The following is a 13,866-nucleotide window of genomic DNA, read 5'->3' on the forward strand; positions in this document are numbered from 1 at the left end:
GGGGCACAGCAGTCGGCAGCTGTCCGAGGTGCTGGAGCGAGTTGCCCCGAGTAGGCAGCTCTGCTCTGGTTTTCGTCATGCGTGTGTGGGTATGTTTTAATGTCTTCTGGAATTTTGGCTTTTCTGCTTCTTATATAAATCTATTAACACCCTCCCCACCCCCACACACATCAGGGCTTTAACTAAAGCAGAGAAATGCACAGAAATTGTGTAAAACAGCTGAGCTACCTGAGGCTTCCTCTGCCCTGTCCCAGGAAAACACGAATCCATTTTATTTTCCAAGGTTCGGCTTCCTACTTCAAGTTGGACTGTTTGACTGGATTGATATTTAGAGTTGAAATGCATTGTTTTGAGACCATTGTACAGGTTTGCTTTTTGATTTATTTTATGCTTTCTCCAGAACACACTTATCCTGAGTGGAGATGAGAATCTTAGGCAGAAAATTATTTTTACACTGAGGTGGAAGGAACACTAAATATTTCAGATAAACAGCTCTGAAGCCTTAGCTATACCCAGGAGTGGTGTGATGGGGATAAACCTGTCCTGTTCTCCACTATTTTTGTTGTTTCTCCTACGCTACTTGATTTTTGTTTGTTTTGTCCCTTACTTGTTTCCCATCTATAAAATGGAGACAATAGCACCACTCCTTAGGGTTGTGAAAACGAGTTAATACATGTAAAGAACTTACAACAATGTCAGATGCATACATAACAAATATTAGTGTTAATATAGCTTGTATTGGGGTCCTTAAGACCACCCCCGGGTTTGATGATTTGCTAGGACTCACATGCCCCAGAAAAGCTGTCATACTCACTGTTACGGTTTGTCACAGCAAAAGCATAGGGATTAAAATCAGCAAAGGAAAAAAGGTGCATTGGGTGGAGTCCAGGAGCACTGGGCCAGTTCCAAGCTTCCAGTTGTCCTTCCAGTGGAGTCACACGAACAGAGCTTAATTCTCTCAGCAATGATGTATGACCACTTGTACAAAGGCTCGCCAATCAGGGAAACACACCCATGCCTTGGTGCCCAGGGCTTTTATGGGGGGAGCAGTCACACAGGCGTACGGTGTGTGTGTGATCAACCTCAGCTACTTTGTCTTCAGCTCCTCCTCCTCCCTCTCCCCCCCACAAGAGGTCAAACTAATACAGGGTGACCCAAGGCCCAGGCATATAAAAACAGGCAATCAGTATAAATTACATTGCTAGCATACTATACGGCATAGCCCAAAGTCTCAGGTATACAAAGACACTTTTATCAGGAAGGAGACCCTAAGGGTTTAGAGGAAGCAGGTAAGAGACCATCCTAAGCTCTTTCGAATGTGGATGGTTTGGGCAACTCAAGCTTATTGAGTTCACCACTTACTGCACGTCTGTAAATTTTGCTTGCTTGTTTGAACCATCAAGTTCAACCATTTCCTTATTTCTTTTTGTTTAAATCCCCACCCTAGGATATGTTTATTGATTTTAGGGAGAGAGAGAAAGATGGACGTGAGAAACTTCGATTGGTTGCCTCCCATTCGTGCCCTGACCGGGGGATGAACCCACAACTTCTTTGGTGTATGAGATGACGCTACAACCAACTGAGCCACTTGGCTGGGGCTCAACCATTTTCTTAATGTTTGGAATGATTTTCGTTTTAGTGTGTGAATATTTATTGAATGTTTACCGTGTGCATAGCTCTTATAACTTTCTCTCTCTAAGCTGGCAAATAATTTCAGTTTCAATCCATGTTATAAACTCAGGAAAGAAATGGTTATTGCTACAATATGAAAGGACACATCAGAAACTAAAGACCACTACTGTAATTGCAATAATGATGATAATGGTGTGCTCCGTGCAACTGTAAAGCATACGATGGTGTGCCTTAACCACAATTACATATCAAAATGCTTTATGTATATTAGTAGAGTCGTTATCAACAACTGCGGTAATAGTTCTATTTTACAGGTGAGAGAATAAAGGTCCAGAATTTTAAAACTCCTCAGCCAGTAATGGGTAGAGTCTATATTTACCATCTGATTCCAAAGCTCATGGTCTTAACATTATGCCTGACAGTGTCCTATGACTTTGAGAAACAAAGGCTCTAAAACGTATTTTGAAAGAGTCAAAACCCAACAACATTCATGTGACTTTATACATCTCAAGATCCACAGAATGTTTAGATGCTGGGGTAGAGTTGTGGCTAGAATACACGTTCATTTTACCAGCAGATGAGTTTTCTGCAAGAAGATTCCAAGAAGCCGCTCCCCATGAAAATGTGGTGTAGAAGCCCCCCAAAGTAAGGCAGACAGAGCTACAAAAGGGGGGAAATTAGTTATTTTGAATGTCTTGATTAATAAGGGGAACATAAAAGCTAAATGCCCTCCAAGGTTCCAAAATTGTTGCCATCATGAACTGTTTGTAACCACATCTCTTTCCTTCCTTCCCTTATTATTAGATCTCAGTCTGTGGTAGAAGCTGGGACCCTGAAACATGAGGAGAAGGGAGAAAATGAGAACACTCAGCCACTCCTGGCTCTGGACTGAACCCTGAGATGCTCCATGTCCCCCACATCGCCAGCCGTGGGCGGTATCAGCCACCCAGGAAGCACATGCGCAACTGACCCACTTGGACACGTGCGTTCGGCTTGACACCAGGCACGCCACTCCTGCCACCCAGTAATGACTGTCACCAGCCATTGGTCGGAGCAGCCAAAGTTGAACAAAGACTTGAGAGATGTGTTTTTTCCAATGAGGGCATTGGATGAAGGACAAAGCAAGGCAGTTATGTAAACAAGACTCCCCTCCCCCCCACATATGCTGTTAAATGAATTGGAAAGAGAAAAACTAAATTTGATGCACACACCACATTAGAACAAGGATTTTTCTGAGGCATCTCACAGAGACCTCCTCCGGTTTTTGTAATCTGAGATCAAGTGCATTTCCAAGTAGATATATCAGAATTAAACTGCGCAGACACAACTGTCAAGTTTAATGTAGTGCAGAGCCCCGAGACAATGGTATCTCCAGTAATTTCCATTCTTATTGAATTACTTTCTTTGACCTCATCACCAGCATCAAGTCATCCAGCCTAAGAGCAAGTTCTCCGAGGTCTGGCTATTTTCAGAGTTTCCTTAGTTTGCTATCCGGCAAAAATGGTTTTGACATCACATCTTTTGTCAGGCTACCAGCTGATGATCATGAGCTGATTTTAAAAGAAGGCACACAACGTGAAATATGATTATTTCATCTTATCAATGTGACTTCCACCGGCAACGTGTCTGCAGGTGGGGGGGAGGTCCCATTGGAAACACATGTCAGTGATTAATAAATTCATTCATGTTGCCTCACTTGGGTCACTACAGCAAAGAAAAGTGCCACTAAAGCATTTAATGCCCAACCCACCACCCCTGCAACCAGTGAAAGGTGTAGAGGAAGGGCTTGGCTGTTGCTCAGCGGGTAGGTATCCAATCTTGGAGGAAGACCCTTAAGGATGGCTGAATATGCAAGGACTGAAAATAAAAGACTAGGAATGCAGGATGAAATGCCAAAGATCATTGTATTTCTCTGTCTATTCTCCTTAGAAATGGAGGCCCCAACTATCCATTCAAAGGGAATTAGATAAAATTAAAGATATCATAAGACATGATATCCTTACTTGTGCCATATTTTCCCAAACCAGCTGTATGTTTATAGATATCTCCTATTCTCCCAGGCATCTGCATGACATGGCCATTCATTAATATGACCAGTGGGTGCTCAAAGTCCAATAAAAATATTTTAGTTCATAATGGGCAGTAAAAATATGATTTTATGTTTTAAGGATTTGTGAGGGTTAATTGGTTAGCTAAAACATTCAAAGGAAAGAGGTGATTCAACTGGCCATAAACCACCTTCAATGGATATTATTATTAATAATTTTTTTCTACTGGTAGATAATAATTAACAGAAGTAATTTTTGTATTCCACCCTTGAAATAAAATTGAAATAGAATTAAAAATATTTCTCAATCAATTGCATCACAGTATTAATAAAACCAATTCATTTTGTGTAGACATTTCAAATAACAAAATAATACTGAAATAATTCTTCCAATACGGTGACTGAAACACTTTTCTTATATACCATGACATAGGGAAGAAAGATGAAGAATTGAAGTGAATTAGAAAATCCATTTTATTACTTGGTTTTATAAGGTGGTTGTGGAATCCAAGTACTTAAAATTCTATTGGAGTCAATTTTTGCCAACCCCTTGCAACAGTAATAACAATTCTGGCTTTTCAAGTGGCAATATTTAGAATACTGTAGTGACCTGATTTTAAATACCATGTTGTAATTACTAAGTTAAGAGCTAGTTTTTACTCTATTCCATGATTTCATTACATGAATGTAAGATGATGGTTCAACAATGACAATTTATACTTTGAATTTCTTTATGTGTATGCAGTATACATACAAGAACCAAATTCTGTAAGTGACACGAATGTTACCACATGAGCACTGGATCGTATTGTCTTTTGTCCATCATTTCCTCTGTTCAATAAATACTGAAGGACACAAATACCTTTTCATTTTTCAAGAGTTTACTTTTTCTTCTGGACTTTCGTAATTAATTTTGATATTTTTCCTCACATACTTCATCTATTTTAGTGAGTTTTCTGAACACTGGCAAAAAAGAAGGGCGCACACAAAAAAATATTTTGCAAACTCATCTCTTGGAAGCTAATGTGCTTTAGAACAAGCAAAAGAGGTTCATTTCACTTTTGAAGAACTGTTTTTAAAATGAGATTTAAAAAAAAAATCCTCCTTTGTCCTTGGATGGAAAAGAAGGCACAAGTGTTTTTCCATCTGTGAATGACATTTGGTAACCTATATGTCATTTTTCCAGCATTTTTGTTCATATTGGCTTAAGTTCAGTGCATTAATATTATTACATTCTTACAGCTAACATTTCTAGTTAGCTTTAATCTTAAAAACAAAATTTAATGCATTAATAATCTACCAAATTAATGACTTGGTCATCTTTGGAAGGAGTAGACAAGACCATTTGTCAACAGTTATTTCTATGCAGTGGGTAATATTAAAGCTAAACTAAGGATAATAATTGCTATTTCAAAGTGACGTTTAAGTGGCAGAAGTTTCTCAAGCCAGGGAGCTGGAAGAGTCTTCCAAACTCTTCCAAAGAGGAAAGCAATCTCGGCATCCTACACCCAGGACAAAGACACTGGCATTCCTGCTCTTCCACTTTGCCATCCTTCATGGTTTTGCAAAATTGTGATGGGAATCCTCTCAAGGATTCTCTCACTCACATGGATCTACAATAGGCAAAGACACTCTGGATTCCAGACCTGTCCTATGGGCAGCAGTGAGGCCGGAGCCAGAGGTCCTAGCAGCCACCTATCTACCTGATCCCGAGAGAAAATTTTTACTTGGAAAAATTTTACTTCTTTTTTTCCCCAGCCCTAACACTTGGCATTAAAAAATTTTACATGTGGCATCTTTACAACTCAATATAAAATGATTCTATGTCCCCTTTGAGCATAAAAGCTTCCCCTTAGAAAGAAATGCCATTTTGACAGATCTCCACCATTCGCAAGGCAAGGAGAGAAATGAAGACACTGGCTCTAGATGAAGATAAAAAGGCAAGCGGACTGAATGGGTGGGAGCTGCACAGTTCACACACACTGGCATAATTACAGTTTCCTCCTTTGTGTTAGGAAATTGCTTCTTTCATGAGTGTCTTTGCCTAAAAATAATTAAAAGAGGGAAGTCTGAGTTCACCAGGAAAGTTACCATTAAAAAGCTAGAAGTGAAGCATTTACACAGCTTGTCATTAAAGTCAACAAAAAAGCAGTGGTATAAGAGGACAAGAATCATCCAGCTACCCTAGAAAAATATAATTGCATAGAAAAATTACAAGCTCAAGCGAGCCATTCACAGTTTCTACATATGTTCTCACTGTACACTGATTTAGCCTATTCTAAGTGGAAAATACATCTTTGGCTGGTAAGGTAGAAGCTATCATGTGTTTACCTGAAATACAGGCACCAGATTGGTGCTGTGATGGGCTGAAATACAGCAGGGTATTTTCTAAGTGAATTGCAGCAAGGCAAATATTCCCTTTAGTGTCTTCTAACCATAGGAGGAGGTTTAGAAATCTTCAGGCTGCAAATCCAGGAAACGAAGGGCGTCGGTGCTCGAACTTCTATCCCCACAGCCGAGGAGCCAGAGCCAGAAAGGCAGCCTCTCTCCAGTGTGTCCCGAGCTCGCACGACGTGCTAAATTGCAGGCAGGCTTCGTCTCTGCTGGGGCGTCAGCTCTGGGTGCCACACATCCACGATGAATATCAGCCGGAAAGAGGCGGCGTCCTGCCACACCTCGTGCTCAAAGGAGTCGTCGAAGATGAGCACCTTGCCTTCTTCCCAGGTCCTGGAACAGAAATCAAGGATGCTGTGAACCCGATACCTGGGGAGCAGCGCATGTCTACAGGCGAGAAGGCCCTCTCATGGCAACCTCTGCAATATGACCAGTCAACTGAGCCACCAAGCCAGGACTTATTCTGTCCTTGGTGATTAAGAAAGAACTTCAGGATTCTTACCATGAACATCAATCTCCAATGCTCGGCACTGAAGGTGTACAAAGAGCAGGACACTGGTGATAAGAACGTGCTTATTCCTGGTAGAAACCTAGGCCAGCCTCGTTTAGTCAGGCAAGCATTCAGACGCCTGCCCCCGTGGCCCATGCCCAGGCTGCCTTTCTGGTCAGTGGCACCACAAATCCTCTCTGGTGGTTCAGAGATGAGTTTAGATCTACACACAGTGACCAGCTCTCTGGCTTTTCTATGCCCCTGGGATATCTGGCAGGGTGTCTGACTCCTCTAGAGCAAAACAGAAAGATCACTGGGGTCTTTTTTTCAGAAAGGGGGGACTCTTTGTACTGCTGAATAATTCAGTGGTAACTCAATACGAACAATGTGTAATATGTGTGGGGCTAGTACTATACTAGTCAGCTGACTCCGAATGCAAGTCTGACCATCTAGAAAGAGGGGGAAGGAGGCTCATCAGTCAGATGTGCGTGCTCTGGGGAGACATCACTGCAGAAGGCAGCCCTGGAACTGGGAGGCAGTCCAGACCCAAGAAAGGACAAAGAAGGGACAGAGGCTAGGTTCTGGATTAACATCAGCCACCCCAGCCTACATCGGTCACACAGGAAGAGAAAGTATCCGAGGGAACAGAGTTTTGTTGTAAAGAGCACCCGTCCTCAGAGGTGATGAAGGAGAGGGAAGGTGAAGGGAGCCAGCATACTTGGTCTCGTTGGCACACCGGATCTTGCAGCCCTCCTTGGGAATCACCAAGCCCAGGTGCATCCGGAGCCTGCAGTTCGTGGGCCCCGTGTGCGGCCACACGTGAGTTCCTGGGTGCATGACGGAATACTTGATCTGTGCAGAAAACATAACACACGGTTCTTCATTTATCAAGGTGGGGGGCAGGGGAATTGCTAAATTAAAGTGACAGCACAAAATTACTGTCAATTTGGATTAGAGCCTTTGTAAGACTCGGAATTAATATTCTCCTCTTATTTCTTTGTGAAGGAACTAAAAATACTCCCATTTTCCGCAAAGCTATACACACCTAACATTTTTTTACCTTCCATTCTGACATCAACCACATGGAATAGTTTCATTAAAAGAGAGTGAAAAAGAGGCATTCGTTGGGCCAAAGGAAATAAACACTTCTTTGTAATCATTAGCATTCCCTCATTGCTGATAAGCAACTGTGTTTTTCCCAGCACTGAAAACACTCTTGGTACCTGTCCTCTTCTGCATCCTGTTGTCTCCGGGAATTTATCTAGTAAAGAGCAGGTTTTAGGAGCTCCTTTACAGGCATTTTCATTTTTTCTTCCTGGAACAACAAATGATAAAAGCGTCGTTAAGAACAGATCACAGTAAAGCTCTGACTCACCCTGTTTTGAGCACATGTGATCTAGACGGTCATCCTCACTGTGGGAGTGAGAAGGCTGCATACACACAAGAGGACAACGTGCTTTGCTCCGATAGATACTGACTTTCAGAGCAAGGGCTAGAATTCTCCACTCACTGGTGGATTATCTGACTAAGGATGTCTAATGGACAAGGCATGGGATGAATCCTTATTTTCCCCGTGATGGGCATAATAATGTCCCTGTCCCAAGGATGTCCACATTGTGAGCCCGGAAACCTATGGAAATGTTATGTTACACGGAAAGGGGAAATAAAAGTTGCAGAGGACACTGAGATTGCTCATCAGCTAACTTTAAAATATAGGGATTATCCTGGATTAAGTCAACGGGCCCAATGTAACCACAGGGTCCTTAAATGTGGGAGAGAAAGAAGATTCAAAGTCCAAGAGACAGGGAATGAGAAAGACTTCACTGGATGTTGCTGACTCTGATGGTGGAAAGGGCTACAGGCCGAGGGATGTGGGCAGACTCCAAGCGGGAGCCTGCAGAAGGAACGCAGCCCTGATGTACTTTGATTCCAGCCCAGTGAGACCCACTGTGGACTTCTGACCTCCAGAACTCAAGATAATAAATTCGTGTTATTTTAAGCCACTAAGCTTATGGTAATTTGTTATGGCAGCCACAGTAAAAAAAAAAAAAAAAAAAAAAAGATCAGCTTATATTTTTAACCTAAAAATGCATTTCCAGGACTATATTAAAGAGCTATCAACACAACATTTTTAATTGGATTTTAATATGTTTTTCATTGTACAGATCATCCTTTACATATGGATAAAAACTTAGAGCTCTTACTAATAAGTCCATTTTTTGGTTTGGACTTTTCAGCTATTATTTCAAAAGTGATACATGTTAATTATAGAAAATAAGAAAGGGAAAAAATAATTCATGGAAAGTCAGGTATAATCAAAATATAAAAATTTACAAGTCAACCAATGCTGTATGATTCCACTTATATGAGGCATCTAAAGTGGCCAAATTCACAGAAACTGCAATGGGGGCTTCCAAGAGCTGGGGGAGGGAGAATGGGGAGTTGTTAATAGGTATAGAAAAATTTTTTTTTGAATACACATAAACTCAGTCAAAATCTTCCCTCCAATTAAAATGTCTCCATTATTTATTTTGTTTCTTTTTAATCCTCACCTGAGGATATACTTTATTGATTTCAAATTGAGAAAGAGAGCGAGAGGTGAAAGACAGATGTGAGAGAGAAACATCGATCAGTTGCCTCCTGCACATGCCCCGACCGGGGATGGAACTCAAAACCTGGGTATGTCCCTGACCAGGAATCCAACCTGAAACCTTTGGTGTATGGGACGACTCTCCAACCAACTGAGCAACCCAGACAAGGATATTTTCTTTCTTGCTTAACATGCCCTGTAATGCTCTGCATATTTCAACTTTATCAAGCACCTGTTTTTAGCAGATACTGGTGTCTGTAAATTACTGTCAGGATGCTTGCTATTCTGAAGCATTGTTCTAAGAGGCCCAATAACTTCTATAAAGCATAAGGATGTTAATGGAACTGAGGTTTCAGATGAACTGGTCAATGCTTAAGGCCAATACAACGGACTCATTTCAGTGAGATGTCAGTAGATAAAACTATCATGGTATTCACATATTGACCTTATTGCTCCACTTTTAAAAATCTTGTTGGCACAAAGCTGACAGTCACTTGAAATCATGTGATCTCTCTTCTGACAGATGTTTCCTTGAAAATATCACTGAAGTAGTTCCTTCACTCACGTGTAAAGCATTCAGAAAGCATAACTGAGATACATGATTGTGCTTATTTGTCCCTTAATGTAAACCAACCGCTTATCACCCTCTCAATTTACTTCATGTGCTCAAGTTGTGCAGCACATGCTGTTCAGTCTTCAAAATGGATTTACTTTGTGCAGCTATAGCTAACCCAGCTTCACTTGAATTTTCAAGAAGAGAACTTTAAAGATAAAATTCAATGCTTCTCATTTTAAGGATAGATTGATATATTAATTCACTGAGCACACACATACTGAAGCCCAGTCTATGTGCCTTCTCCTGAGTTCAGCTCAGGGAATCTGAGGTTGAATATGAACCACTTCTTAGTCTTGAAGAGCTCAGGCACCAGTTATTATTGCCTTGTCACTCTGCTGTGTTATCACCTCTAACAACTTCTACCGGTGGCGATATCATTTTGGCATGCAACGCTATCTCCATTTTACAGGAGCGACGAGGCTCAGGGAAGGGCCTTTCTAAGGCACTGATGAGCACATGGGGGACTCTGCAGATATGCCTACACAGTCGTGTTCCTCTTTGTAGCATATCATTTAACAGAAAAGATCAGGAAAATCAAAATACTATTACATATATTTATCCAAATACACATGCGAGTATACACACACATACACATATACTTACACACACACACACAGAAATAAGTGTTCACATGGTGTTTTAGAAAACAATGAATGGAATTTGATAATCTAGGTTTGCCAGGGCAGTTTCCTGTAAACTGGGGAATCCCAGCTCTGGGAAGTGTCACCACACTAGTGTCCACTTCCGAAAAGTCACTCTAGCTGCAGAGATCAATCTGGAAGTCAGGGTCTCACCTTGCTGCCACAGTGTAAACTGGCTCCAGTCTCCCTTCTCCCTCAGGTTTTCATCCTCAGGCAGGAAGAGCCCTTTGGCTTTATCCATCACTGCGAGGCCTTCGTCTCGGATCAACTTCCAGTTTCTTTCTAAGGACTAGAGAGAAGATTCTGGTTTTACTTTACTGAAAATATGCCAAGTAGAACACCTTATAATGACGCTCAGCTTTTCGTTTGTCTGATTAATGAAGTAAAGAAATTTTGCTCACATTATCTTTTTTTAAAAATTTTTTAATTGATTTTGAGAGAGAGGAGGAGAGGAAAAGGGAGAGGGAAGGAGGGTGGGAGAGAGGGAGAAACAGACACACACACACACACACTGATTGGCTGCCTCCCGCACATGCCCCAACCGGGGCCGGGGATCAAGCCTGCAACTGAGGTACATGCCCGTGGCTGGAATCGAACCTGGGACCCTTCAGTCCTCAGGCCAACGTTCTAACCACCGAGCCAAACCGGCTGGGAGGCTCATATCATCTTTATCCACCTGCTGGTGAACTTTCAGGTTGTCTCCATAGCTTGGTTATTGTGAATAATGCTGCAATGAACATGGGGCACAGGTCTCTCTTCCATATCCTATTTTCATTTCCTTTGGATATGGTGCTGGGTCACATGGCAGTTCTATTTTTAATATTTTGAGGAACATTCATACTGTTTTCCATAGTAGCTACACCAAACGTACTGATTTCATACTTATATCTCTCTGAAACCCACCCATTGATTTGTGTGAAAACCCACAGCTGCTCCCATCATAACCCTGCTTTGTGCCGGTCACCCATCTATAAATAATTTCAATACTGCTTCACCCCAAGTAGGTAATGCATAAATAGCAAGTCGAAGATTTAATTTCAGTAAAGAGACACTAAAAACCCTCACTTTGGCAGGTCCTCAGAGCGAGAGAATACGGTCATTTTCTCAAGAATGCCTAGATTATGGAAAGAAAAAAAAATGCAGCCCAGATATTCACATCTTCAGTAAAACACATAAATCACCAACACTCCCTGCAGCAATTGTAGCTAGTTCAAGTTGCCAGATAAATCTGTTAGATTCTTGTTAAATTGTCACACAGAAGAGAGGAGAATTACCACTCTAACACATGAAATTACTTTCCAAATGAGGTTTTTGGCACCTTACAAGCATGCTCTTCCCCTCCTCCCTCTGGGTGTTTTAGAAGTTTCTTTCACTTCTTTTGAAAGCGATTTTAGAGGCAACTTCGAAAGGAGCTGATCTTTTGTTACTAAAATAGGGCACAAAGCCCTAGGGAAAATGTTAAAGTAATTGCATCACTAAATAAAATTTCTGAGATTTTACTTAGGAACAAGCTGCTTTTGTATGCGACATGTCATTCCTGCCCCTTCTTACCCCCTCTCCCTGTCTCCAGGGAAGTGCTGCTGAGGTACTTTTCCATGAGCAGCAATGACTTTTTAAAAAATATTTTGTATCCTCTTGTTATACACAGCACCCAGGGGCTGGAAGACAGACGAGGGAGCGAACTGCAGCGGCAGGATCTCCCGTCCCAACTGCACGCCTGTGCTACGAGGCCACGAACCCGCCCACAGTAACCACGCACTGCACAGATCTCAAGATTATTTTCATTATAAAATAGCCACTCGTCATTTTCTCTTTTAGGTTCAATACTTTGTCATAGAAATGTACAACTGGAAGGATCCATCGTTAAACTAGTGAAAGCGCTGTCATTCGGGGATGATGGAAGAGCTCTTGGAGTGCCCACTGAGCCTAACGTCTCACAGCTCGGTGGCCAGAAACTGTTCTGCGGCCCCTCCTGGACTGTCCCTAAGGCAGCTGTGGGAGGGAGAGGTGAGGCTGTGGTGGCCCTGGGGACCCTGCTCCGCTCTGGAGCCTGAGAGTGACTGATGGCTCCTGGGCAGCGGTTTATCCGCACAGGTAGGGCCAGTTAGACTGGTACCGGTGTGGGCACTCCTTGAAGGGCAAGGCGCGCCCCTGGGCACTGTGCAGGCCTAGAGAGTTCACATTCCCGACAGCTGGGGGAACCCACTGACCAAAAGCCCACACCGCGTAAACCTGATGAAGCAATGGCCAACACAAAGGTAACAGTCACGATCTACAGTTTTTCTACCGAAGTAATGACTGTGCTATGGCAGCGATTTTCACCCGTGTGCCAAAAGGATTTTAAAAACATGCAATAACTGACTAGTTAGGGGCACTGATCTCTTTTCCCTTAGGTTGTCAAATTAAAAAATGACAATAGCCAACACAACAATAGCTGTCCGGTGTGAATGAATAAAAATCTTTTTTTTTTTTTTTGGTGTGCTGCAGAATTTTAGGGACTCTTTTATGGGCATTAGGGAGAAATCTGGGATGGACCGATTAATGTTAACTTGAAGCACAGACCAAGAAACCACATTGTATAAAATTCACATGGTTAGAGGGGATGAAAGACCAGGCCAAATTACACGTGTGTGTGTGTGTGTGTGTGTGTATCTGTGAGGGGGGGTAGGAGGATATTGATTTTCTCTATAGTAATATTATTCAGTTTTCTGAGATGGCAAAGAACTCCATTTTTACAGAAATTCCAGCAGGAACTTGAAGGCTCACATAGAGTAGGCAATGCCTACACTTTGAAAGGTCTCATATGAAATATTACTTCCTTGACCCTAAATTCATCCATTTCATGAAACTGAAGAGAGAAACTGATAGGGTTGGTATTTGAGTTGGTGGCCTAGAAAACAACAGCTCCTAATTCCCATCTCTTCTTGTGGCTACACAGACTTTAGAAAGCAGAGATCTGATTATTTTCACAGTGCCACGTGGCTTCATAAACCCATCATCAGCACCTGCCTGTTGAGTTAAATCTCAGCTGTATTTGGGACTCTAGTCAACTACAGATGGATTTCCTAGTTTCAAGCCTCATTAGTCCCATAATACATTCCAGCTCCATCCAGCTCAGGGCACTTTCCTCACGTGGCCAGTATTCTGCTAAACCCCCTTGAATGCTACATGTTTCCCTTCTACAGCAAATTAGATTAAGTCCTATTTTTAAAGCCTTCTAAAACTGATTTCTTGCAGAAAGTCTTTAGGGAAGCAAACTAAAGCCAAATTAATTCTTATTTAACTACTGTATTTTTCTTATTATTTTCATTCGATTAAAAAAATATATATATATTTTTAGTGCTTACAGCTCTTTTTAAATTTGTCTAGTAGGTTTTCTGGTTCTCACCAGAAGCCCTCTACCACAGAAAATGAAAATGCACATTTTTAAAAAGTCAAATATTATTATAGGTGTTA

At 41.7% G+C, this 13,866-nt stretch overlaps 2 protein-coding genes and 1 non-coding gene across 3 annotated transcripts in view; 2 read left to right on the top strand and 1 right to left on the bottom strand.

Annotated features, from left to right (window-relative positions):
- The window catches only part of CLVS1 (clavesin 1), a 106,739-nt gene extending 104,215 nt beyond the window's left edge, over positions 1-2,524 (top strand). The window contains exon 5 of the mRNA XM_016198894.2: positions 2,437-2,524. Coding sequence (XP_016054380.1) covers positions 2,437-2,524 — 88 coding nt within the window. The remainder of the gene's footprint in view (positions 1-2,436) is intronic.
- A 1,611-nt stretch (positions 2,525-4,135) lies between these two features.
- The window catches only part of ASPH (aspartate beta-hydroxylase), a 138,778-nt gene continuing 129,047 nt past the window's right edge, over positions 4,136-13,866 (bottom strand). The window contains exons 25-28 of the mRNA XM_087825602.1: positions 10,564-10,699; positions 7,787-7,878; positions 7,282-7,415; positions 4,136-6,406 (exon numbers count right to left, since the gene is read on the bottom strand). Coding sequence (XP_087681728.1) covers positions 6,256-6,406; positions 7,282-7,415; positions 7,787-7,878; positions 10,564-10,699 — 513 coding nt within the window. The 3' untranslated portion in view covers positions 4,136-6,255. The remainder of the gene's footprint in view (positions 6,407-7,281; positions 7,416-7,786; positions 7,879-10,563; positions 10,700-13,866) is intronic.
- LOC148091348 (U7 small nuclear RNA) lies at positions 13,748-13,809 on the top strand. Its single transcript, XR_015715819.1, has one exon. It is a non-coding gene; the product is annotated as a U7 small nuclear RNA (small nuclear RNA).

The sequence above is a fragment of the Miniopterus natalensis genome, chromosome 16, assembly GCF_054644295.1.
Source record: "Miniopterus natalensis isolate mMinNat1 chromosome 16, mMinNat1.hap1, whole genome shotgun sequence".
Taxonomy (NCBI): domain Eukaryota; kingdom Metazoa; phylum Chordata; class Mammalia; order Chiroptera; family Miniopteridae; genus Miniopterus; species Miniopterus natalensis.